We start from the raw sequence: 27,492 nt of genomic DNA, 5'->3' as shown, positions 1-27,492 counted from the left end.
TATATTGCGTAGTTCGTTGAACTGTTTAATTATTCGTAAGAAAGTTCAGAAATCGTATAAAACTCGTTTAAGTGACTGTTAAAATATGTTTGTAATTTATACAAATCTCTTGCAAAAGGTCGCTATAATACATGATTAGTCATGACTTATAATGTATGATGTATTTCATTAGTCCACAATATAAATTTAACTACTCAAACAGAAAGGAGCGGAATTTTTCATTAACCGGGTTTATGTAGGATCAGTTAGTTTGGTTAGGCAACTCCCTAAAAGATTCTAAAACTTCGATATGCAATCTCATTTTCAAAGTAATAGTTATTTAACTGGTCTAACAGTTTGGTTGTTCATATGGTATTTCTTTGCACGTTCTGTATATTGCTCGTGAATCCGAGAAATCATGGGATCTATACAAACAACTATACTATATATCTAGCCTAGCAACTTTTGAGATCCGATTTCTAAATTTTAATTTTATATGAGCGAATTCTAGTCGACCGTATCTTTAGACTTTAGATCCCGTTTCCCATAGAACTTTTAGCTCATATGAAAATCGAATAATTCGTCAACTTTTACTTTAACCAAAAAATCTCCCAGTATCTTTTATAATCAAATTGCTATTTGGTAGAACAGTGAGATTGTATGAGAGTTGGGTATTGTTCCTTTTCAACTGAAAAGGTCATATTCATTAACCAACAACCTATACTGAAACAAATCTCTTGAAACTTTAACGAAAAATATAAATTGTTAATATAGTGTATGCTTGAATTACTACGGGGGATGGAATACTTAACATTTTCATAACTACATCAGTCACACTTTGTTCTACACACTATATTTGATAGATAATAATCTATTGAAAAGATCAGCGGTACATATACAACCAATAGTATAGCTATTGTCTAGTGATATGTTTGTTTTACATTTTGTACAAAACAACTATTTTCACTATGGTGATTTCGTTAATTGTTCACATGATGGTTGTCATTGATCATTATATAGTCTTGATCTTTAATCATTCATATTTTTTTAAATCGAAGATCTGTGATTAAGTCTGAAAAACAAAACTCATTTAGCATCTAGTTAATTATGATATTACAATATATAAAAATATATCTCATATGAGAATTCACGTTTGATTATACCATTTTCAGCCGACTTTTAACATCCACGCCAAACAATATTCCTTGCACAATGCTAAGATGTCTTGTAATTTTTTTTTCCATGATATACATAGTTTTGCTTTTTTTAGGGTTTGAATCCTAGACATTCTAGTGTAGGATCATTAATAAATTTTTAGTCAAACCGGTAGACTAAGAGCATTTCTAAAACAACACTCTATTTTTAAATTTGCAAAACTTCATATTTGAGGTTTAAAGATAGTTTTTTTCCAAAATCAAAACTTCAAACTTAATTTCAAAAATATTTATATTTTATGCTATGGTTCTTATATTTATTATAATTAATTTAAATTCATAAAACTTTATAAATAAATAGCACATATAAAAAATAATATAGCAATATTGATTAATAGTTACACTAAAAATAAATTTTATATAGAAATACATAGTTAAATATTTACAAGTAAAATATCACATTTTTCTATAAAACTATTTTCTTAATACTCCTACATATAATTAATTATTGCGTTTGTTAAGTTTCTTTTGCAATATTGTTTTTCTAAATATAGTTTTAAATTTTTAAATTATTTTTTAATTTAATTTTATTTGTAAAATTTAAATTTATAAAAGCAAATTTGAAATATTTATGAGTTATAATTTGTTAAGGATTAAGAATATAAAACGACAAAATATTTAAAAATCACAAATGTAATAAGTAATTGTAAAGACCAAATGCAAATAAAAATTTGAAACTTCAAATTTGAAATTTTAAATAGTGACATTTGTGAAGTTTTACTACTCAAAATTTCATATTTAAAGTTCCACAACAAAAATTTATATTTTTTTTAAATAACAAAAATCTTCTTCAAACGTAGTAAGAAACTAAAGCTCGAAATTTTGCTTGTTATCATGACCATATATGGAGACACGATCAAACTTAAACAGTGGAGAAATAACTACCCTAACGAATTATCAAACAGAATTCATCACTTTATCATTCATACTCCAAAAATAAAAATAAAAATCGTCCCATCCTACGATAACTTTTGTTTATTTAAATGTGTTTGTATGGAAAAATATCTTTCATACGTATACAATAGATACATAACACTTAAAGCTGGTGAAGTAATAATTAGAAGAGGCAGAGACATTGAAAAAAGAAAGAATTGAGTTTGTTTTTCGTCTATGTAAATACCGATGATGCCCTCACCTTTCTTATTTCCTCATTTGTCCCTTTCCTTTTTCATGTTTATTTCTAACTTCTCTGTCCCTTTCAATCCTTCTCCACCAGATATCCTCTGATTCGATCCCCACAATATTTATAAAACAAGCATTTATTTTCACTAAATCAATTAAATTCCCCAAGAGTAGTTCCAGTTCTTTTATTATATAAAGAATATAATTAATTCTTTACAAATAATACGAGAAAATACAAAATTCTAACTACATACCTTCAGCTTATCCTGCTTAATAGTACTAAGTAATTAACTCTGATCAACTCTGATCATGCTGATCAAAGTAATGTTTAGTAAATAAAAAAACTATTTATTAAACAATCTTCTTTCTAAATATAAAATTTTATTCGAACTTTAATCCAAATGAACATATTCTGTCATCTACTCACTTTTGTATCACACTTTTTTCTTACATATACAAATTTTTTAGGTCATATATGTTAGTGATAGAAAATCTTATATAGTCACCAACTTTTTTTTTTTTTTTGAAACACTGTTTTTTTGAAACACATAGTCACCAACTTTTCATTATACCATATTAATACTTGAATAACTGATTTTAGTGTGAGAAATCAAATTTTCAAGCTTAAAAGAATAATATTGAATAACTGGTTTTCTAAATTTTGCAAAGCTTCTATTTGGTCCCCATCTGTGTATATATAACTCAACACCTTCCACACTATTTTCTATATCTCCCCCACATACAAAACCTAAAATCTCTTTTGCTTAAGTTCTTTTCTTGGTAAAGTAAAAGTTCACTCTCTCTCTCTAGATCACTGTATTCTTCCGATCTATTCTTCATCTTGATCTTGAAATGGAGCAACCGCAACATCATCACCATCACCATCAACAAACCGACCAAGAGAGCGGTAACAACAATAAGTCCGGCTCTGGTGGTTACCCATGTCGCCAAACGAGCACAAGATGGACACCAACGACGGAGCAGATCAGAATCCTCAAAGATCTCTACTACAACAACGGAGTTCGGTCACCAACAGCCGACCAGATCCAGAAGATCTCTGCACGGCTGAGACAGTACGGAAAGATCGAGGGTAAGAACGTCTTTTACTGGTTCCAGAACCATAAGGCTCGCGAGCGACAGAAGAAGAGATTCAACGGCACAACCATGACCACACCAACAACTTCATCCCCCAACTCGGTTATGATGGCCAACGACCATTATCATCATAACCATCATCCTCTTCTTCAGCACCATCATCATGGTGTTACCATGCATAGGCCTGCTTCGGTCAATATTAAGCTTGACCAAGAAAATCATCTCCTTCATCAGAACATATCTTATCCCAACTTTCAGAACGGTGACTAATTTCTTTATCTATGTGTTATTTTTTTTCTGACTTTGATGTCTTTTCAGTTTACACTACGTACTATGAATCATTTACACCACTAGCTATTATATGAATAAGCAAATAAAATGCAGGAACCTAAGAAGATTTACATGTTACATATATGTATAAATGAGTCATGATACATATGTATATGTAATTACGTATACATAAAGTTTATTACAAAATTCTTGAAATGTTATTTTTCAATGAATTTATTCAGTTGATTTTCCAAGTGTAGATAAATTTACACCCGAGCTATTACATGTAGATAGCAAAACAAAGAAGAATAAGAACCTAAACCAGCCGTAAAAAAAAACTAAACCAAAATAGATTTTCATGTATATATGATATATTTTGATAGATATCTGTATACTTTTGATAGATATATGTATATATAATGACGTATGTGTGAAGTTATGGATCTTGATTTGGGAAAACCAGATTTGATCTGGAGAACGGTTTCTTTGTTGTGTCATGGAAACTAGCTTCACGTGTTGCGATTGATAAAAATATTAGGGATCTGGGTTTTGTAGAAAATAGCCTATTTTATGTTTTTACAATTTCTCTACATATTAAGTAGACGGTGTGGAAACATATACATACATATTAATTTATTCTTACAAAACCGTATATATATGTTTGAAGGGAATTTAAATCATGCAAGTTCAGGCGCTGAATATGGTGCTCTTAATGCTTCTTCTAATGGCTACATGAGTAGCCATCTCTATGGATCTATGGTACGTCTGAAACTGTTTTAAGTCATTTAATTCAAAAATATCCTGCATATCTGAATATATAAATTCTATTTACATTTAGTGAAACTTGATTTTTTTGATGAAGGAACAAGATTATTCAGTGAGCTACAACAACGTAAGTGGAGGATGGACAAACATGGATCATAATCATCATTACTCAGCTCCAGCTTACAACTTCTTCGATAGACCAAAGCCTCTGTCTGGACTGGAAGATCATGAAGAAGAAGAATATGGTGGCGATGCTTATCTGGAACATAGTCGTACACTTTCCCTCTTCCCTATGCACGGTGAGGATAACATCAACGGCGGTGGTGGTGCCTTTTTGAAGTACGGACAATCGGACGGTCGTGATTATTATGGTAGAGGCTCTTGTGCTTCTCTCAAGTTATGTTTAAACTCCTACGCAGGCGTCTCACCGGATTAAACTCCCTTTCGCCATCTTTATCTCTCTCTCTTATGTTTCGCTGCTGACTAATGATGCAATAATCATCTAATAATGATATATCTCGTACGTAGTTTAGTTATTTGTAATTACTAATATCGCCTCCCCCGGTTAAGCTTTCATTGAGTGCGTTTTTCTCCTTTTCTTTTAATGTAAGACGTTAAACTTTTATTACTATGAACCTGGAGTCTATTTCAATAGATATAAGTATTTACAAATAAGAACTTCAAAAAGATCCGGAGGCATGAAACAAACGGCAGATATGTATTTCAACGAGATCATGCATCACATGATTTTATTCATTATAGGCATATTTCGTTATGTTAAAATGGGCTAACCTAACATGGTTAATCTTAACTCTTAACCATGTATCAATTTTTTTAACCCTAACCCTGATTTTTGAGACACGGCAAAAATAGGACTAAACATAATTAGTCCATGAGCTGTACAGAGTTAAGTTTTAGCCTGTTGATTTTGCTTCACACCATTTTATATAATATTTTATGCATATTAAATTTTAAAATTTGTTTGATTATTCAAAACAGAGTTTTCCTCACAAAACCATTAAATGAAATTTTCACCCCAGAACTGCAACACTCTAGTTTTTGCCAAAACAACAAAAACCTAGTTTTTTTCACTAAAACTGTAAAATCGATTTTTTTTCGACAAAATGCAAAATATTGTTTTCTTTCCAAATCAAAATTTTATATTAAACCATAAAATCATTTTTTTACCAAAACTGTAAAATTGAATTTTTTTCTGTATAAACCACAAAATTACGTTATCAAATTTTTTACCAAAATCACAAAAAAAGTTTTTCCAACTAAAACGAATTTTTCTACCAAAACTGTAAAATTACTATATTTATCTAACTCACAAGTTAATATTGTTTATTTGTATTTTTGAAATATTATGAAATAAGTTAACCGTGGCTTAGCCCATTCATGTATAAACTATTAAGAGTAAAAGTATAGGTTAGTGCTAGAATAGGGTTGGGCTTAAATCCCATATATAACATCCTAGGCATATTACAATCTAATAATGCTTTGCTAAATCATGTAAACGACACCTGTTAGACTATCTCCAGCCTATTTTTATATATAGATCTTTAAATTAGAGGAAAAAATAGAAATGAAGTTTTTACTTCAATATATTCCATCTATAATAGAAGATTGTTACATTTGCTTCTATTATAGAAGAACACATTAGAACAAAAACTTATTTTTATTTTTTCTTCTATGTTAGAGATCTTTATTATAAATAGGAGCTGGAGTGCTTTTAGGGCTTGCTCTCTTAGCCAGATCCTTGTATCTTATAATCGTGATCAATGATCGTTTTTGTTATGTCGTATGAATTAAACCTTCACATTTAATCTGTTTCATCCCGTTTTTTCTTAGTTATGTCATATACCGGTTTATTTAGTGAAAGCAAAGTACATATATGAACTTGATTGTCTTCATTACTTTTATATTTATACTAAATAGGAAATGAAGGTAAATCATATATAAGAAAATTTGATGATATAAAGATTTATGATCCTTTGAAATTAAAATTGTGTAGTTGTGTCAGTTTTGTATTTAATCGTAACTATACATGTAGATGATTAGATGAAGCTTTTGGATCTCGTATGCCCTTGAATTGTTCGAAAATAATGTTGGTGAAGCATGCTTTTTTTCCCCTTATGTTTTTGTCCTTATCGTAAAAACGGAAAGTTAATGATGCTAATCAATGATTTGTCACCAAACTGTCTCATTTTAATTCAGTTTATAACTTCATCGAGTGTATGTATATACATGATCACTGTTTCACTTCAGTTATTTAATGGATTACTTTATTTTATTTTTTTGTCGAAATGTTAATTACTTTATTCTTAAAACATAGGGTTTCTTCGAGCTGCGTGAACTAAGATGACGCCAGTAAGAATAATGATTCTGATTAGTTACTTTTTGTCATAAAACTTGTTTAAAAATAGTATCAAATATCAATATCATATTCTTCGTAGAAACTAAAGAATCAAGATAGTTGTGTTGCTAAATTAGGAGAAGAACTTCACTTTCCTCACATTTTTGTTGTCTCCCTAACCCATGATTTAAATGGAGATTTAGCTATTTTTTAGCAGGATACTGTGTAGTTTTCCATTCTTTCCTACATTTTATCACACTGATGTATATATTGATGATGGAACTAATAAATTTTGTCTTAACTGTATTTATGGGCATCCAAACCGGACCATTAGTCAAAGACAATGGAGTAGAATGATAAATTTGCTCAGAATGGATTATTACCGAAGGTATCCAAGAGTGGTTTTAGGAGATTTCAACAACATTGTTTATGGGCACTTAGTTGACATTTATAGCCATATACTATCAGTTTTTCCTAAGTTTTTGAGATATAGTCTAAAAACAGATTACTTATCGCATAAACAAATTTATTAAAGTCAATAAAACGTTCAAGCGGGCTAAAACACCATTAAAACGAAAAAGACATAAATCATTACAAGGAAGTTAAACTGCTAATATCTTTGGTCAATCCTTTTCTCAGTAGCTGGTCAATATCTTGGTAATCGTTGTTTTCCTGAACTAGGTCTTTGACCATAGTCTTTTCTTGAAGATCCTTGGTTTGAGCCAACTTTAATCTGATTTGCTGATCAGTACTAGCACGAGTCTGAGTTGGAACCTCTACAATCATAGTACGTGATAAAGGAGATAAAGCGAATCACCATCTTCAAGATCATCAACCTCCATCTCCTCATATTCCGTATCATATTTGGCTTCATCTCGACTCAGTTGGTCCATCACCTCCTCTAAACTCCAAGGCCCTTAGTAATCATCTTGTCAAGGCATTTTTTCGTACCTCGAGCCTAACTAAGAAGGATAATTTTTTTTGTGCACAACTTGTTGATTGGCCATGTACATGCGAAGCTTTCCGAAAACAAGCTACCAATTTTGATCTCATTTCGGCTTAAACGCATTGTTTTGCCAAAGCGACCTCCTTCTCCCGGGTTTTTCTCAGACGGGCTTGTTCAATATTCAGACTCGGTGCAAGTTCATCCTTTTTGGCAACCAACTTCACCACCGTCGCCGTAGAAGCCCCCAGGGCCTTTTCGTAGTTTGCAAGTTTCTTCGTTGCCGGCCTAAGCTCAGTAACACCTCAGTTCTTCTCGGTTACTTTCTTTACAGCTCTTTCAGAAAAATCCTAGATTGCTACTCCAATCGTATATGACTTCAAGCCGGGTTACTCGGAGTGCACCGAAATCCCATCGCCGAAGCCATAGTGCTAAAACTGAGAATATACCACAATTCAAATGGATTTTTTTGAAGAATACCCATACCGGAGCATGAACAAGCTTCATCTCAGATAATTTAATTGAAGGATGCCAAATCATAGCTGCGAAAGAACAATCGGCTGAATGCTATAAACCCACGTCATTTGACGAGTAACTGTGCAAGGAATAAAAATCAAACACGACGGCTGAGAATGTTGCTTAACTGAAATGTTTCCATTCTTCCCCCATATATGATTTAGACCAGCGAAGATTTTTGCTGGAGATAGAGGTCAACCATGAAAAAGGGCACCAAATGATTTTTCCAAACTGTAGAAGAAACGAGAGTTATTGTGTCTAAAGCTTTGATAGACGGGATTCCATCGAGAGAGGCAAACGGTGAAGCCACTCTAACCAAACGTTGGAAGGCCGATTTCACCTTAGTAACCCAAGAATCCGATGGTTTCACAGTCTGCGCAACAACTACATGGACCACGCTGTCAAACCACGAATCTCTGCTCCTGGAGGAGAAACAAGAGGTTGTTGCCCGTCTCTGGCCGAAAAACGGACAGATGAAAAGAAAAATCGGGACCTGGCGAAGGATGGAGGGAGAGCAGATCATGACTAAATGATGACAATCCTACCCAATATTATTAGCTTAATTAGAAAATACGACATGCATAGCCCAAGTTCGTATGACTTAATGATGCTAACAAAATCTGATAATAAAACATCTTTTATTTCTGATTTATAAGAGCTAAATCTTATCACCGTTTGTCATTGAAAACTTGGCTAATAATGTCTACGGATCTTCTATTCAAACAGGCTTATGGTTGTTTTGGAGGAGACTCATACTCTGCCGGCTGAATGACATGATGGATCGAGGGTGAAGTGAGAAGTCTATGCTCAACCCTGTCTTCGGTCCCTTGATTTTGTGGTTTATGTCAAGTCTTTAGTTGGATTGTTTCTTAATTCAGTTTTTATCTAGTCTTTATTGATGTGTTTGTGATTATTTATTTGATTATTATTTCTATAAAAAATTCTTGTTGGGTTAAAGTCTCTGGGGATAATTTGTATACCGATTTTCAATTTATGTGGTTGTTTTTTAACCGTTGGATTTTTATAATTTTCAAAGTTTGCAATATATATAACCTTTCGATTTAGGAGGACTTCATCTAAAACCTCATAACAAAAGAAAAGTTCATCATTCTATTTTTTATTCTAAAATAGAATATTATTGGAGCAAACTTAAACTCTATTATAAAATTAATTTATTTTAAAATAAAAAATATAATTTTAACATTTAGACCAAAAAAAAAAAAACCTCATAACAAAACCCTTTCATCTTTTTTGTTTTCTTAAACAAAAAAATAAAAAAGTATTGTGGGCTTTAGAAATAAACTGGGCTTAGCTTCCGGGCCCATTAAATAGAAATGGAAAACTAATAAATTGGTGAACACAACAAGCAGGCGATCTCATGAACTGTGTCTGAGTTCACAAAACTCATTACTCAAAAGAGAAGAGGAGAGAGTGAACGCTGCTCAGAGAATCATCATCTTCATCATCCTATCGAAGTCGTTGCTCCTCGCGCTCAGAAAATCTCCAGAATTGTCTCTAGTTCAGTAGCACCTTCTGTAAAAACCCTAGCTAACCCCAATTGTTTTTGACCTAGCCTGAACACTTCTTCCCCGGCGCGTTTTGAGATCGCCGGAGACGGCGGAGATCCTCCGCCGTGTAAATTATTTCCCTTAGGTCATCTCCTACTTTCACCATGAGTCCAATTCAGAATTTCGAGCAGCACTCCCGCCGTCTCGTGGATCCTGACCTACGTAAGCCTCTCTCTTAGATTCTCAAAAGATTCTGAAAAGATTCTCGAAAGATTCTGTTATTGTTTTGTTCCTCTTCTGATTCATTCTCTTTTGGGAAACGAATTTTAATTGTGTAGCCATCCAAACAAGGCTTGAGATGGTGGTGGAGGTGAGGGACAGCTTAGAGATAGCTCACACCGCTGAGTACTTGAACTTCTTGAAATGCTACTTCCCTGCCTTCTCAGTCATTCTCCTACAGATCACCAAGCCTCAGCTCGTCGATAACCCCGAGCACAAGCTACGGAACATAGTCGTTGAGATTCTTAACCGTCTCCCCCACAGTGAGGTCCTCCGTCCCTTTGTGCAAGACCTCTTGAAAGTCGCGATGCAGGTGCTCACGACGGATAACGAGGAGAACGGGTTGATTTGCATTCGCATTATCTTCGACCTTCTTAGGAACTTTAGGCCCACGCTGGAGAACGAGGTTCAGCCGTTTTTGGACTTTGTATGCAAGATCTATCAGGTTTTTAGGTTCACTGTTAGCCATTTCTTTGATAACGTTAAGATGGAGGAGGTGAAGCCTGTGGAGACGTCTGCTTCTTCGGATCAGTCACTTACCCCTGTTGCACCTGTTGGGAATGGGCAGCTTAACCCGAGTACAAGGTCGTTTAAGATAATCACTGAGAGTCCTCTTGTTGTTATGTTCCTTTTCCAGCTCTATAGCCGGCTTGTTCAGACCAATATTCCTCATTTGCTTCCCTTGATGGTTGCTGCTATATCCGTCCCTGGACCTGAGAATGTCCCTTCGCATTTGAAGCCTCAGTTCATAGAGCTGAAGGGTGCACAGGTTAAGGTGAGACAGTTGCTCTGTGTCATGAAGGAAATTAAACCTCTCTGCCATGTTGAAATATGATTATATTTTACTTGTAAAGGGCTTTGGCATGGTTAGATTGACTTTCATTTTGGGGTTTTATTTGCAGACGGTTTCCTTTTTGACATATTTGTTAAAAAGTTGCGCTGAATATATCCGGCCGCATGAAGAAAGCATATGCAAAAGCATTGTAAATTTGCTTGTGACCTGTTCAGATTCTGCATCTATCAGAAAGGTGGAAAACCTTTTCTTCCTTATCTTCATTTTTTATTAAAAATTCTTATTGCACCATCAATGGATTTCAGTTAATTTTAATTTTATTTTGGTTACATGATATGCAGGAACTTTTAGTCTCACTAAAGCATGTACTTGGGACGGATTTCAAGAGAGGTCTATTTCCTCTTATCGACACTCTTTTAGATGAGAGGTATGTGGGCTATGAAACATCTCTGAAATTTTTAAAGTTCTATATTTTTCAAGGAGGTGTAATGTTTGATAAGCACACTTTTGTCTCTCCATACAATCTGTGAAGCTGAATTTTTTTTTTCTTGTGTGTCAGGGTTTTAGTTGGATCTGGGCGAGCTTGTTTTGAGTCTTTAAGGCCTTTGGCTTACAGCCTACTCGCGGAAATCGTTCACCACGTTCGCGGAGATCTGTCTCTTTCTCAGGTTATTATCGACGAAGAGCTTTAAATTGTGTTTAACATTGACCTTGACATCCTCTGGATTCCACCATAAGAGGAATACGTCCTTACAATACGCAGTTATTGCTCTCTGTATATGGAAATTTTTAGGAATGTAACATTTTGTCAGTTTTAGTAAGTGTGCTTTCCTTTACATTCCTCTGAATTTACTATAATCAACGTTTCAGTTATCCCGGATTATCTACCTGTTTTCAAGAAACATGCACGACTCTACCCTCTCTCTTAGTATCCATACAACATGTGCCAGGCTGATGCTAAATCTGGTAAGTGTGCTTTCCCCATCGTGCTTGTCTTGTTTAATTTGATAAACTACTTTTGAACTATATGCATCATTTAATACTTAATACTTGTGTTGGGTTCAGGTAGAACCAATATTCGAGAAAGGTGTTGATCAGCAGTCAATGGATGAAGCACGGATTTTACTGGTAAACATTCACTTGAGAGCAAAATATAGAATTGGTCGGCTTCTCTACCCATTAACTCATGCAACATTGTATATAGGGACGTATCCTGGATGCCTTTGTTGGGAAATTCAGTACTTTCAAGCGAACTATTCCTCAGGTAATCCTACTCTTGAGCTAATTCTCTTCTCAAATATACAATTTCATTGATATCTTTACAACTCATTCTTGCTTTGTGATACGTAGCTTTTGGAGGAGGGTGAGGTGGGAAAGGATCGGGTCACTTTGAGGGCTAAACTTGAACTTCCTGTTCAGGTAATTTGTGTTTATTTCTTAGATTCTTAGATTTCATACCACGCTTTTTGTCTCATTACATAACATTATGCATTCTTATTAATAGGGTTGTATATTTTGTTTTAATCAACTCTTAGATTATCTAGTAGCTTTTGGTAATTGCTCGTCCACACTGGTTGCAGGCAGTTTTGAATTTGCAGGTTCCTGTCGAACATTCAAAAGAAGTGAATGATTGTAAAAATCTGATCAAGACACTGGTCATGGGTACTGATACTTGGAAAAATTTGTCTTCTTACTTTGATTATGATTCTGTACTTGAAGATCAATATGTTTTTTTCCCCTGATTTGTCTTCAGGAATGAAAACAATAATATGGAGTATAACACATGCTCATTTGCCTCGACCTCAGGTTTGTGTTCAGTTGTCTCTAGTATTCAGTGTTGTGTTTTTTTGTCATGCAAGTATATTAATTTTAAGGTTTCTTATGCTTCCTAGGGGTTGAACCCTCAAGCTCTTGCTTCACAAGCATCTGCCGCTCAGGGTTTTAAAGGAATGAGAGAAGATGAGGTATTGCTTGTGAGATTGTTTGCTCTAGTCATTAATAGTGCATTGCTGCTAAACTTCTAATAATTTCTGCCTATACGCAGGTGTGGAAAGCCTCTGGTGTTTTAAAGAGTGGTGTCCACTGCTTAGCTCTCTTCAAAGAAAAGGATGAGGAGAAGGAAATGCTTAGTCTTTTCTCCCAGATTCTTGCTATTATGGAACCTCGAGATCTGATGGACATGTTCTCTTTATGCATGCCGGAGCTTTTTGAGTGCATGATTAACAATAATCAACTGGTTCAGATATTTGCAGCACTTCTGCAAGCTCCCAAAGTCTACAAGTCATTTGCGGATGTTTTGATTAATTTACTAGTAAGCAGTAAACTCGATGTCTTGAAGAATCCAGATTCAGATGCAACTAAACTAGTTTTGCATCTGTTTAGATGCATCTTTGGGGCTGTAACCAAAGCACCATTGGATTTTGAAAGAATATTACAGCACCACGTACCTGTTATTATGGAAGTCTGCATGAAGAATGCTACCGAGGTTGAAAAGCCTCTTGGTTATATGCAATTGCTCCGCACAGTGTTCAGAGGTCTCGCTGGGTGTAAATATGAGCTGCTTCTGAGAGATTTGATACCAATGCTGCTACCTTGTCTTAATATTCTGCTAACAATGCTCGAGGGCCCAGCTGGGGAAGACATGAAAGATCTTTTGCTAGAGCTTTGTTTGACGCTTCCTGCGCGCTTAAGCTCATTATTGCCATACCTTCCCCGTCTCATGAAGCCTCTTGTATTTTGCTTGAGGGGAAGCGATGAGCTTGTGAGCTTGGGGTTACGCACCCTTGAATTCTGGGTGGATAGTCTGAATCCTGATTTTCTGGAACCTAGCATGGCGAATGTGATGTCTGAAGTGATCTTAGCATTATGGTCCCATTTGAGGCCTGTGCCATATCCTTGGGGTGGAAAAGCGTTACAGATTCTTGGAAAGTTGGGTGGTCGCAACCGAAGATTTTTGAAAGAGCCACTTACACTTGAATGCAAAGATAATCCTGAGCATGGTCTCCGCGTAGTTCTTACATTTGAGCCATCCACGCCTTTTCTGGTGCCGTTAGATAAATTCATTAATCTTGCTGTAGGAGCGGTTATTCACAGGAACCAAGGCATAGACATCTACTACAGAAAGCAAGCTCTAAAGTTCCTCCGTGTATGCCTGTTGTCTCAGCTTAATTTGCCTGGCTGTGTCACTGATGTGGGCCAAACGCCCAGGCAATTATCAACTCTGTTGCGTTCCTCTGTTGATTCATCTTGGCACAGGAGTGAATCAGTGGAAGTGAAGGTTAGTTTTAATCTAAATCCGTCATAATTTGTCTCTTTTCTTATAATTCCTGGTCATTTGCTTACAATGCTGAAGAAGGATCCCTTTTATTAAATACGATGTCTTCTTGCTATCGCAGGCTGACTTAGGAGTAAAAACAAAGACCCAGTTAATGGCTGAGAAGTCAATCTTCAAGACACTGTTGATCACCATACTTGCTGCCAGTTCTGATCCGGATCTTAGAGACTCGGATGATGACTTTGTAGTAAACATTTGCCGCCATTTTGCGATTATCTTGCATATCGACTATACCTCCACAAATGCATCAACTAGCACTGGTTCACTTGGGGGTTCTGTGATTTCGGCGAGTTCAAGGACCAAGGGTAATCGATCATCTAACTTAAAGCAGTTAGATCCTTTGATATTTCTAGACGCCCTGGTCGATGTGCTTGCAGATGAAAATAGGCTCCACGCCAAAGCTGCTCTTAATGCGTTAAATGTCTTTTCTGAAACACTTTTGTTCCTTGCTCGTGTCAAACATGCTGATGTGCTGATGGCTAGGGGTGGTCACAATGCTTCCATGATTGTCTCCAGCCCTTCTACTAATCCAGTATATTCACCCCATCCAAGTGTGCGAATACCAGTGTTTGAACAACTTTTGCCCCGGCTTTTGCATGGCTGTTACGGGAGCACATGGCAAGCACAGATGGGAGGCGTTATGGGGTTAGGTGCATTGGTGGGGAAAGTGAATGTCGAAACATTATGTCATTTCCAAGTAAAGATTGTGCGTGGTCTGGTGTATGTTCTAAAGAGGCTTCCTGTTTATGCTAGCAAAGAGCAGGAAGAGACGAGTCAGGTTCTTATGCAGATTCTACGAGTGGTTAATAATGTTGACGAAGCAAACAGTGAGGCACGTAGAAAAAGCTTTCAAGATGTGGTAGAATATCTTGCTACAGAGCTGTTCAATCCTAACGCATCCATCCCTGTGAGGAAAAATGTGCAGAACTGCCTTGCACTTTTGGCCAGCCGAACTGGAAGTGAGGTAACCGAGTTGCTTGAGCCTTTATACCAAGTATTGCTGCAGCCACTTATAATGCGTCCACTCCGATCAAAGACAGTTGATCAACAGGTGCCGCACACTTCTATGTTTCCTTTTGTGCATCTCTTTCGGCATTGTCTTCCTCTTGGTCTTTATTAGCTTATTTTAATTTACCTTACAGGTTGGAACTGTTGCAGCTCTGAATTTTTGCTTGGCACTGAGGCCTCCCCTTCTTAAAGTAACTCCAGAGTTGGTTAATTTTCTGCAAGAAGCATTACAAATAGCTGAGGCTGATGAAACTGTCTGGACGGTGAAGTTGATGAATCCTAAAGTGCTTACATCATTGAATAGGCTTCGAACAGCTTGTATTGAGCTTCTGTGCACAACTATGGCATGGACTGATTTCCGAACGCAGGCTCACAATGAACTACGTGCCAAGATAATTTCCATGTTTTTCAAGTCGCTAACGTGTAGAGCACCAGAAATAGTGGCGGTTGCTAAGGAGGGTTTAAGACAGGTTCGTAGTTGTCTTTTATCTTAATTTGGCTTCTTGCAAAGCACATTGAATTTGTGTATGAGGAGCTTGCTCACCCGAGTTATTACCATATACAATTATTTGCTTTTTAAATAATCTATTTTCTGATGTAGGTTATTAATCAACAACGAATGCCCAAGGAGCTTCTTCAGAGTAGCCTCAGGCCGATACTAGTTAATTTGGCGCACACAAAGAATCTCAGTATGCCGTTACTGCAAGGTCTGGCACGCCTGCTTGAACTTCTCTCAAATTGGTTTAATGTGACATTAGGAGGAAAGTTGTTAGAGCACCTGAAGAAATGGTTGGAGCCGGATAAACTTGCGCAGTCCCAGAAATCATGGAAAGCTGGAGAAGAGCCAAAAATAGCAGCTGGTAATTTATGTTTTGAAAATATATCAAGCGACTTCTGGTTGTATGATTATTCACCTGAACGCACCTCTTTTGTTTCCATGGCAGCTATTATCGAGCTCTTTCACTTACTTCCACAAGCTGCCTCAAAATTTCTAGATGAACTTGTAACCTTAACGATTGACTTAGAAGCAGCTCTTCCTCCTGGGCAAGTGTACAGTGAGATTAATAGCCCATACCGTCTACCGCTTACCAAGTTCTTGAATCGATATGCGAGCCTCGCTGTTGATTATTTTCTTTCTAGATTAAGTGAACCAAAATATTTCCGAAGGTGAGGACTATATCTTATGATAAATTTCTTAGTTCACTGCATCTTGTTATAGGTTAAGCGTGCGCTTGGAGTACATTTATTACAAATATGCTAACGATAGCTGCATATTTCTATTTTGAAAAACTCAGGTTTATGTATATAATCCGATCAGATGCGGGTCAACCGTTAAGAGAAGAACTAGCAAAGTCTCCACAGAAGATACTTTCATATGCCTTTCCTGAAATGTTGCCAAAACCTGATGCTACAATGAGCATGGAAGCTTCAACTCTTCCAGCTAAATCATGTGGAGATGAGAATCTTGTCTCTGTTAAATCAGAGAGTTCTAACACGGCACAGACAAAGGCTAATGTAGCATCGGATGCGTATTTTCAGGGTCTCTACCTCATCAAAACAATGGTGAAACTGATACCCAGCTGGCTGCAGAGTAACCGCAGTGTTTTCGATACCTTGGTTCTCATTTGGAAATCGCCTTCAAGGATATCTCGCTTGCAGAATGAGCAAGAGCTGAACTTAGTTCAGGTAGTTTATTATATCTTGTCTGCTTAGATCTGAATAATCTTCTTTTCGAGTTATGTAAGATATTTGAATAGTTGAAGCTGTGTTTAAAATGGCGCTCGCCTTTTGCGCCATGGCGCAAGGCGCACTCAGGCGATGGCTCTGTCGCCATGTACCACCTAGGCGAGGGTGGGTTCCCTAAGGCGCGCGCCATGGGTGCCTTGTCGAGAAGGCGAGCATGGCAAAGGCGAGCGTAAGGCGAGATTAATGTAAACCGTATCTAAACCATATAAGCCTTAATTAATAATTAAACCTTAGACTTTTTTGCTCAAAAAAAAAAAAATTAAACCTTAGACTTTAAAAAAACTTAACCGGGGAAACTTAAACGCCAAACCCTAGCTTTATAAAAGAGAAGTTACGTAAAACATAGATCTAGATCTCAAGGTTTTTTGCTTAAGGTTAGAACTCTCTAGTATAATAAAGCTTGCATCTTATTTAAATTTAGTATATCAATCATTGCATAAGTGTTCTCTAAGTTTCTTCTCCAATACAAAACAAAACAAGACGTAACTAAAATGACGTAACTAAAATTTTCTTCAAGGCGAGCGCCATATTGCGCCATGGCGCGAGGCGCAAGGCTCGGCACGTCTCGCCTTGGTGCGCCATGCGCCATTTTAAACACAGAGTTGAAGTCGTTTGCATTCTCAATTTCACAGGTGAAAGAGAGCAAATGGCTTGTGAAGTGCTTCTTGAATTACCTACGGCATGAAAAATCTGAAGTGAATGTTCTCTTCGACATTCTCTCGATTTTCTTGTTTCATAGCCGCATTGACTACACCTTTCTGAAGGAATTCTACATTATTGAGGTATCTGAGAGTTTCAAGCTTTTGCATTTAATTCACAAACATTTCAGCTCTAGTATAATAACTGGAATCTATTCAATCAGGTTGCAGAAGGGTATCCGCCCAACATAAAAAGGGCACTTCTTCTGCATTTTCTGGACCTTTTCCATTCCAAAGAACTCGGCCATGATCATTTAGTTCAGGCAATGCAAATGCTTATTCTTCCAATGCTTTCCCATGCTTTCCAAAACGGCCAAACATGGGAGGTCATTGACCCTGATATTGTCAAAACCATTGTGGAGAGGCTTCTTGATCCACCCGAAGAGGTTATTCATTTTCTTCCCTAAACAACTCACATTTGTGGGGAAGGCTGCTGTATAATAATCATGCTGGTTATTATTGCATCTGTACAGTTTTTTTTGGGTAGCCCTGTGCAGATGTTTTTCTTAAGTTTTAACCGCGCGTTCTGAATTATATTATTGTTTTATTGTTAATCTCCCCTTGATTGTTGTAGGTTTCGGCTGAATATGATGAACCTTTGAGGATCGAACTTTTGCAATTAGCAACTTTGCTTCTAAAATATCTTCAGAGTGACTTGGTTCATCATAGAAAAGAGCTCATTAAGTTTGGATGGAATCATCTCAAACGGGAAGATAGTGCCAGTAAACAGTGGGCATTTGTTAATGTTTGCCACTTCTTGGATGCTTACCAGGCTCCCGAGAAAATTATTCTTCAGGTAACGCATATATTTGCTGCGCCATTATTGTTTTTTTAAGAATGATATAAAAGAATCTCAGTGAACTTCAGATACCAGCCTATTTTCCGTTGGTAAAACTCCGTCGATTATGTCATAACTTCGTATATGACTGAGACTGTCAATTTTTTAGCTTAAGCTACATCTGAATGCATATTTGTCTTAATAATTCATGCATGTCTTCAAAATGCATGTTTTGTTAGATTTCATGATACTATGAAATGCATATGGGTATTTTTAATTTATGATACTCTTCCCTGAATCCGAGTAAACTGACAAGACCTACATGACAACTTTTTCGAAATTTTAACTGATACAAATGTAATTTGCCAATTTGATGTAGGTTTTCGTTGCGCTCCTTAGGACATGCCAGCCGGAGAATAAGATGCTTGTTAAGCAAGCGCTAGATATTCTAATGCCAGCGTTACCTAAAAGGCTACCTCTTGGGGATTCACGCATGCCAATTTGGATAAGATACACGAAAAAAATATTGGTGGAGGAAGGTCATTCAATTCCAAATTTGATCCACATCTTCCTACTTGTTGTTCGGCACTCAGATCTCTTTTACAGCTGTAGAGCACAATTTGTCCCTCAGATGGTGAATTCTTTGAGTCGTCTAGGTTTGCCGTATAATACTACTGCAGAGAATAGGCGGCTGGCAATTGAACTTGCTGGATTGGTTGTCAGTTGGGAAAGGCAAAGACAGAATGAAATGAAAACGGTCACTGATACTGATGGAACCAGTCATGCCACTGAGGAATTGCATATGTCATCTGGTGCTGATCCTAAGCGTTCAACAGATGGATCTGCAACATCAGAGGATCCAAGTAAACGAGTTAAAATTGAACCTGGTCTCCAATCAATTTGTGTCATGTCACCTGGTGGTGCATCATCAATCCCCAACGTAGAAACTCCTGGATCTGCTACTCAGCCTGATGAGGAATTCAAGCCAAATGCTGCCATGGAAGAAATGATCATTAATTTTCTCATAAGAGTAAGGCTTAATGCTCGTTCCTTCCACTGACTATATATTTACTTTGGCCATCTTTCCAATTCTCTCAACCATGTCACCTCATGTCTAAGAGGATACGTGCATAACTTTGCTCTAGTAAATTCATTTTATATATCGGGACATGAGTTGTAGTTATGTTTCTCTATATTGAAAATATTTCGCTTTCTTTAACAGGTAGCATTGGTAATTGAGCCGAAGGACAGGGAAACCAACACAATGTACAAACAGGCATTAGATCTGCTTTCGGAAGCTTTGGAGGTTTGGCCAAGTGCTAACGTCAAGTTCAACTATTTAGAAAAATTGCTGAGCAGCATGCCACCGTCCCAGTCAGATCCGTCAACAGCACTTGCTCAGGGATTAGATGTCATGAACAAAGTTCTGGAGAAGCAGCCGCATCTTTTCATTAGGAACAACATCAACCAGATTTCGCAGGTACGCTTGCTGCAGCTGGCTTTTATTCTAATATTCAAAACAGAAATGCTCTTTGCTTGGTGCTCACTGTTTGTTTCTTCACCAGATTCTTGAACCGTGTTTCAAACACAAGATGCTCGATGCTGGTAAATCTTTATGCTCTTTGTTGAAGATGGTCTTCACCGCATTCCCACTGGATGCAGCTAGTACACCTCCTGACATAAAGCTATTGTACCAGAAAGTGAATGAGCTGATAAACAAACATGTGAGTGCTGTTACTGCTCCACAAGCTTCAGGAGATGATACCTCTTTTGGTTCAATTAGCTTTGTACTTCTTGTCATTAAAACCTTGGCCAAGGTACATAAGAACTTTGTTGATTCATATGTGGTGGTGCGTATCCTTCAACGCCTTGCGCGAGACCTGGGATCAGCAGTGGGTTCCCATCCTAGACAAGTACGTTATTCTTTCTTAATATCTTGTTTTTGTGCTTAGAGATCATTAGTGCTTGCTTTCTGTTTTATGGAAATTTTAAATGGCAACTGAATCTCCTATGCATCTTTTTAGCTTTGCACCGATCACTTCAAATATAGACCGGTGCCTCTTATTCTTCACCTTGCTTGTCCAATTTATTTGCTTTATGTATATATGTTAGTTGTTGGCTTTTTCAGATATCATTTCTATCCGTTTTACTAGCTCGTGTAATTTACTTCTATTTTCCGTCTGACTAATGGATAGTAACTGGAGAACCCAGTCATTCTCAATCATGGCTTACTCTGGGCCTTTTATTTTTCATTCCAGGGTCCGCGAGCAGATACAGATTCTGCAGTAACGTCTTCTCGTCAAAGTGCTGATGTTGGATCAGTCATATGTAATATAAAGTCGGTCCTGGAACTTATTGATGAAACGGTCATGCTTATACCAGATTGCAAAAGATCTGTTACTCAAATACTGAACACCTTGCTTTCTGAAAAGGGTACTGATGCTAGTGTGCTTCTCTGCATACTAGACATGCTAAAAAGGTGGGTTGAGGATGATTTCAGCAAAACAAGTGCATCTGGAATGTCTGGTTCTTTCCTTACCCAAAAGGATGTAGTTGCTTTTCTCAGTAAGCTTTCATATATTGACAAGCAACACTTCTCATCTGATGCTTTGGAAGAGTGGGATCAGAAGTATCTTCAGCTGCTATATGGACTTTGTGCTGATTCAACAAAGTATGTTTACGGCTTTTATAATCTATTCTTTCCTTACGTCATTGTTTTTTATGTGAGGGATAATGTCATCTTCATCTAATTATTGATTAGGTACCCTCTGGCCCTACGACAAGAGGTCTCTCTGAAAGTTGAAAGACATTTCATGCTGGGTTTACGGGCAAGGGATCCTGAGATGAGAAGGAAGTTCTTCTTGTTATATCACGAGTCTCTTGGGAAAAATTTGTTCTCACGGTTGCAGTACATTATTCAAATTCAGGATTGGGAAGCTTTAAGTGATGTTTTTTGGCTCAAACAGGGTCTTGATCTCCTTCTAGCTATATTAGTCGAGGACAAGCCAATTAGTCTGGCGCCAAATTCTGCCAGGGTGATACCGCTTTTGCCTTCTGAGAATTCGGGAATACAACACCAACCTCTGCCTACCTTAGAGGGTCCTGACGAAGTTACTTCAATGTTTGACAACATTGTTATGAAACATGCCCAATTTCTGAGCGCGGCAAGCAAACTTCAGGTGATTATGAATCATTTGAAACTCCCTTTGTGTTATTATGGTGCTTTCTTCTTTGTTCTGCTTAGTCTAAAATGTTTTACTTAATTATATAATTACCATGGTGATCTTATCCACCTGATCAGCTTGTGATAATCTGAAGAATACATTATTCATATCCTTAAGTTTTAAACCTTTTTGAATTACCACTGTAGGTGGCTGATGTTGTAATCCCTTTAAGGGAGCTGGCACACACGGATGCCAATGTTGCATATCATCTATGGGTTTTGGTGTTTCCAATTGTATGGGTAACCCTTCTCAAGGAAGAACAGGTAGCTTTGGCTAAGCCTATGATATCTCTCCTGTCAAAGGATTACCATAAGAAGCAGCAAGGACACCGGCCAAATGTTGTGCAAGCACTTCTAGAAGGGCTTCAGTTGAGCCACCCTCAACCTAGGATGCCTAGTGAGCTTATCAAATATATAGGAAAAACGTACAATGCATGGCATCTCGCATTGGCGCTGCTGGAGAGCCATGTGATGTTGTTCATGAATGATTCAAAATGTGCCGAGTCTCTTGCTGAGCTTTATCGTTTGTTAAACGAAGAAGATATGAGATTTGGGTTGTGGAAGAAGAGGTCCATCACTGCTGAAACAAGAGCTGGACTCTCATTAGTTCAGCATGGTTTTTGGCAGCATTCTCAGAGCCTCTTTTATCAGGCAATGGTTAAGGCAACCCAAGGCACTTATAATAACACGGTCCCTAAAGCTGAAATGTGCCTGTGGGAGGAGCAGTGGCTTCACTGTGCCGCACAGCTTGGTCAATGGGATGCCCTGGTAGACTTTGGAAAAAGCATTGAGAATTATGAAATCCTGCTTGATGGTCTCTGGAAACTACCAGATTGGGCATACTTGAAGGACAACGTGATACCAAAGGCGCAAGTGGAGGAGACTCCAAAGCTTCGCCTCGTTCAAGCTTATTTTGCCCTTCATGACAGAAACTCAAATGGTGTCGGAGATGCTGAGAACATAGTTGGGAAAGGCGTTGATCTTGCCTTGGAACAGTGGTGGCAGTTGCCTGAAATGTCTGTTCATGCTAGAGTGCCATTACTACAGCAATTCCAGCAACTAGTTGAGGTTCAGGAGTCTGCAAGAATTCATGTTGACATCGCAAATGGGAACAAAGTTTCAGGAAACGCTGCTGTTGGTGCACTGGGAAATCGTTATGCAGATCTGAAGGATATTCTCGAGACTTGGAGGCTGAGGACTCCAAATGAATGGGACAATATGACTGTCTGGTATGATATGCTGCAGTGGAGGAATGAAATGTATAATGTTGTAATTGAGGCGTTTAAGGACTTTGTTGCTTCAAACTCTCCACTTCATCACCTTGGGTTCCGTGACAAAGCATGGAACGTCAATAAGCTTGCCAGGATAGCTCGGAAACAAGGTCTTTATGATGTTTGTGTGCAGATACTTGAAAAAATGTATGGACACTCGACAATGGAAGTTCAGGTACGTTTCTCCAAAGTCTTTAATCTTTCCAGAATTTTGGGCAGAGTTGAATTAGTAGATGAAATACCTGCTTTTTTCTTGTTTGAGCTTCAAAGACGGTTATTAATGAAAATATCTTCCTGATTGGGTGTGTGAGTGCAGGAAGCCTTTGTTAAAATTAGAGAGCAGGCAAAAGCCTATCTGGAAATGAAGGGAGAGCTTGCTAGTGGTCTTAATCTGATCAATAGCACAAATTTGGAGTATTTTCCAGATAAAATCAAAGCAGAGATCGTTCGTCTGAAGGGGGATTTTCATCTAAAATTAAATGACACTGAAGGTGCTAATATCGCATATTCTAATGCGATCACCCTGTTCAAGAATTTACCCAAAGGATGGATAAGCTGGGGAAATTATTGTGACATGGTATTTTCTTATGATTGTGTTGTGTTTACTTATTTGCTCTTAACATTCTTTGATGTTTTGTATGCCTTGTACTTATATGATACTTTGTTTTGTAGGCCTACCAAGAAACACAGGATGAAATCTGGCTTGAATATGCTGTGAATTGCTTTCTTCAGGGTATAAAATTTGGAGTTTCCAATTCCAGAAGTCATATAGCTCGTGTTCTTTATCTTCTTAGCTTCGATACAGCGAATGAGCCTGTTGGCAGGGTGTTTGATAAACACTTAGAACAAGTTCCTCACTGGGTGTGGCTTTCTTGGATCCCACAACTGTTGCTTTCCCTACAAAGAACTGAAGCACCCCATTGCAAACTAGTCTTATTGAAAATTGCTACAGTCTTCCCACAGGTAATTTATCTTTTAGCGTTTTATTACTAAATCGTGCATTTTGATTATTTCATCTGGGGATTTTCTGTTTCAGGCTCTCTATTACTGGTTGCGCACATACTTACTCGAGCGACGTGATGCGGTAAATAAGTCTGAACTTGGGAGAATGGTTTTAGCTCAAAGAATGCAGCAAAACGCTTCTGGTGTAGCGGGTCATGGTGGAGGCAATTTACCATCGGAAACTCATCAAGGTGCTCAAATTAGTGGAGCCGGTGGAACCCATAACAGTGGTAACCCACATGGCCAAGAAAGTGAACGCTCCACAGCAGAAAATAATGCTCATCCCGGGAATGATCAATCTATGCACCAAAGCAACTCTACTAATAGTGAAAACACAGCGAGACAGAATGGTGCATCCCTAGCAATCTCTGCTGCAGGTGCTTTTGACGCTGCCAAGGATATCATGGAAGCTCTTAGGAGTAAACATAACAACTTAGCCAGTGAACTCGAGGTGATATGTTTTCTCTTTGTACATAATAGATAACTGATTTTGTGTCCTGCCTCTTTCGTTTGGATGAGTCTAAACAAGTAATCTTCGTTTTCAGGTTCTTCTCACGGAAATAGGTTCGAGATTTGTTACATTACCAGAAGAAAGATTACTGGCTGTTGTGAATGCTTTGTTGCATCGTTGTTACAAGTATCCAACTGCAACCACTGCTGAGGTTCCCCAACCGCTCAAAAAAGAACTGTCGGGTGTCTGCAGAGCTTGTTTCTCGGCAGATGCTGTGACCAAGCATGTCGAATTTGTGAAAGAGTACAAGCAGGAGTTTGAGAATCATCTTGATCCAGAAAGTACAAGTACATTCCCGGCCACACTTGCTGAGCTTACAAACCGACTGAAAAATTGGAAAAACATTCTTCAGAGTAATGTTGAAGACAGGTTTCCAGCTGTGTTGAGATTGGAGGATGAAAGCAGGGTATTGCGTGACTTCAATGTTGTTGACGTGGAGATACCAGGGCAGTACTTTTCTGATCAGGTAGAATTAAGTCTTTAATATTGAAGTAATCAGGCTACACTTCTTTTCGCTTGCATTTTACTTGTGAAACTAATCATGCGCTCAACTATCCAGGAAGTAGCACCTGATCATACAGTAAAGCTAGATAGGGTTGGAGCAGATGTGCCTATTGTTCGAAGGCATGGAAGCAGCTTCAGGCGGTTGACTCTTATTGGCTCAGATGGCTCTCAAAAGCATTTTATTGTCCAGACATCATTGACGCCTAACGCCCGAAGTGATGAACGCATTTTACAGCTTTTCCGTGTGATGAACCAAATGTTTGATAAGCATAAGGAATCAAGAAGACGACACATTGGAATTCACACTCCAATCATCATTCCTGTCTGGTCTCAGGTGATTTTTAATACCATAAATCAGATTTGATGAATATTGATGCGTGTGGTTCACTGCACAAGATTCCCTCAAAATCTCTACCTCGTCTCTCTCTCTCTCAGCATGGTTTTTAAACGACATGTTTGGTTTCAGGTCCGAATGGTTGAGGACGATCTCATGTACAACACATTCCTTGAGGTGTATGAGAACCACTGTGCACGGAATGACCGAGAGGCAGATCTTCCAATTAGCCACTTCAAGGAGCAACTCAATCAAGCTATATCAGGGCAAGTCTCAGCAGAGGCAATAGGAGATCTACGTTTGCAGGCTTACAGTGACATCACAAAAACCTTGGTCAATGACAGTATATTCTCTCAGTACATGTACAAGACATTGATGAGCGGAAGCCACATGTGGGCTTTCAAGAAGCAGTTTGCAGTCCAGCTAGCTGTCTCTAGTTTCATGTCCTTCATGCTGCAAATTGGTGGAAGGTCCCCTAACAAAGTCTTGTTTGCAAAAAACACCGGGAAGATGTTCCAGATAGATTTTCACCCTGCCTACGACGCCAACGGGATGATCGAGTTTAATGAACCTGTGCCTTTCCGCCTCACAAGGAACATGCAAGCGTTCTTCTCTCAGTTTGGAGTCGAAGGTCTTCTCATGTCATCCATGTGTTCAGCAGCTCAAGCAGTTATCTCCTCCAAGGTAACCAAATATATATACAAAGGGCTAATGGATGCAGCAACAAGCCATTGATTGATCTTTTAAACTCTAATTCTTGTTTTTATTAAATTTCAGCAAAACGATCATCTTCGGTATCAACTGGCTATGTTCTTCCGTGATGAATTGCTGTCGTGGTTTGGAAGACGACCTCTTGGTATGCCGATTCCTCCCGCTGGAGGGATTGCTACATTGAACTCGGCCGAGTTGAAGGAGAAAGTTAACTCCAACGTGAACGATGTCATTGGCCGGATCAGAGGAATAGCCCCACAGTACTTTTCCGAAGAGGTACATACCTGATCAACCATCATTTATCATCATTGATTATATAAGATGAAAAATTCTTATTGATTTTTGTTTTGTAGGATGAGAACATTGTAGAGCCGCCACAGTCAGTGCAAAGGGGAGTGAACGAGCTGGTAGAGGCAGCCTTATCGCCTCGCAACTTATGTATGATGGATCCAACATGGCACCCTTGGTTCTAACATTTGAAAATACTTTAGAAACTGTGTTTTCTTTTTTTAATCTAAAGATGGAAGGTAACATTATTCATTAGGTTTGTAAATAAATGTATGACTGTATGTTAGTTATTTTATCACAACTTTTGGTTAATGTTTAGTTACATTTTATGTACTATATTTCTTCTTACACTCGAAAATGTCTCGAGTAGCCGACCCAAAAAAATCCGTTTGATCGGTTCCTATCGCATATCCGAAATGCTAAAAAACAACGTATCTAAGTACTTTTAAATACTAACAAATATTTCTTACTTTGGGTTTTTATTTATTTATTAAATTTACATGTAGATAGTGCTAATGGAAGTAGAAAGCTAGAGATGAGCTTTGATTTACTGCAAATTAATGGAAGAATTTCAAATTTACCCTAAAATGATATTAAGAATGTGGTACTTTAATCAATTTCGTCAATTTTATATAATGATGGCAAAATCAGTCTCCATGAGTTTTGTAGACTTTTAAGAACTGCAAGTATCATCCTGGTTATATCAAGAATCAAGAAAATTATTTGATGTGCTGTTGTAACATATTTTCATAAGTTCTATAACCAGTAATCGGCCATGAAATTTAGGGGTATATGACGATTTATTAAAGATTTCAACAACATTTTTTTTTTTACAAATTTCGAAGTCTAAATGTTTTTTTGGGATCTATGTCTGTAGCTTCTGAAAAATTTTTTATGGGTTTGTGGCGAATGTTTCACTCAGCCTGCTAGTAACAAAGATATATATAACCAATTAGGACAATGTAATGATGAGTATATCTTCTGTGTATAACCTTATTTTCAAGCAGAGTGTTAAAATATAAGCTTGTCTACTAGTTTATGGCATGTGTTGAACTCCCAACTCTGCGAATCGATTCAATCTTGGTTATCGTCTCCGATCGTACTCTCAATCTCTCACAGTCTCTCGTTTGTAACAGAAAGGTAAAGAAGAAGAATACAAGAGACACACACGATTTAACCAGTTCGGGAGCTCGGAATGAGCTACGACCTACGTCTGGTGCCAGAAGATCCTGGCAATTCACTAT

At 37.6% G+C, this 27,492-nt stretch overlaps 2 protein-coding genes across 4 annotated transcripts; both read left to right on the top strand.

Annotated features, from left to right (window-relative positions):
* The first annotated feature begins 2,882 nt into the window (after positions 1–2,882).
* On the top strand, positions 2,883–5,031 carry LOC125577785 (protein WUSCHEL-like). Its single transcript, XM_048739630.1, has 3 exons — positions 2,883–3,672; positions 4,348–4,439; positions 4,543–5,031. The coding sequence occupies exons 1-3, from the start codon at positions 3,168–3,170 to the stop codon at positions 4,879–4,881; spliced, it is 936 nt and encodes a 311-aa protein (XP_048595587.1). The 5' UTR covers positions 2,883–3,167; the 3' UTR covers positions 4,882–5,031.
* Positions 5,032–9,648: 4,617 nt separating this feature from the next.
* LOC106400090 (transformation/transcription domain-associated protein) lies at positions 9,649–26,584 on the top strand. 3 transcript variants are annotated; one of them, XM_022692396.2, is made up of 35 exons: positions 9,649–9,990; positions 10,107–10,822; positions 10,950–11,075; positions 11,182–11,267; positions 11,400–11,508; positions 11,711–11,806; positions 11,906–11,968; positions 12,045–12,104; positions 12,191–12,259; positions 12,421–12,502; positions 12,594–12,646; positions 12,733–12,804; positions 12,885–14,117; positions 14,236–15,225; positions 15,317–15,652; positions 15,784–16,042; positions 16,127–16,349; positions 16,478–16,868; positions 17,537–17,710; positions 17,791–18,012; positions 18,201–18,422; positions 18,784–19,434; positions 19,627–19,884; positions 19,970–20,317; positions 20,663–21,075; positions 21,166–21,583; positions 21,775–23,073; positions 23,215–23,475; positions 23,571–23,861; positions 23,935–24,351; positions 24,446–24,877; positions 24,971–25,249; positions 25,382–25,933; positions 26,027–26,236; positions 26,314–26,584. In XM_022692396.2, the coding sequence occupies exons 1-35, from the start codon at positions 9,933–9,935 to the stop codon at positions 26,431–26,433; spliced, it is 11,589 nt and encodes a 3,862-aa protein (XP_022548117.2). In that variant the 5' UTR covers positions 9,649–9,932; the 3' UTR covers positions 26,434–26,584. The 3 variants fall into 3 exon arrangements, with proteins under 3 accessions (XP_022548117.2, XP_048595586.1, XP_013695954.2); XM_048739629.1 differs by having other exon boundaries at positions 17,531–17,710; XM_013840500.3 differs by having other exon boundaries at positions 9,650–9,990; positions 17,561–17,710.
* Positions 26,585–27,492: the final 908 nt, after the last annotated feature.

The sequence above is a fragment of the Brassica napus genome, chromosome A9 (genome assembly GCF_020379485.1).
Source record: "Brassica napus cultivar Da-Ae chromosome A9, Da-Ae, whole genome shotgun sequence".
Classification (NCBI taxonomy): domain Eukaryota; kingdom Viridiplantae; phylum Streptophyta; class Magnoliopsida; order Brassicales; family Brassicaceae; genus Brassica; species Brassica napus.
This window is presented reverse-complemented; position numbering and strand designations above follow the sequence as displayed.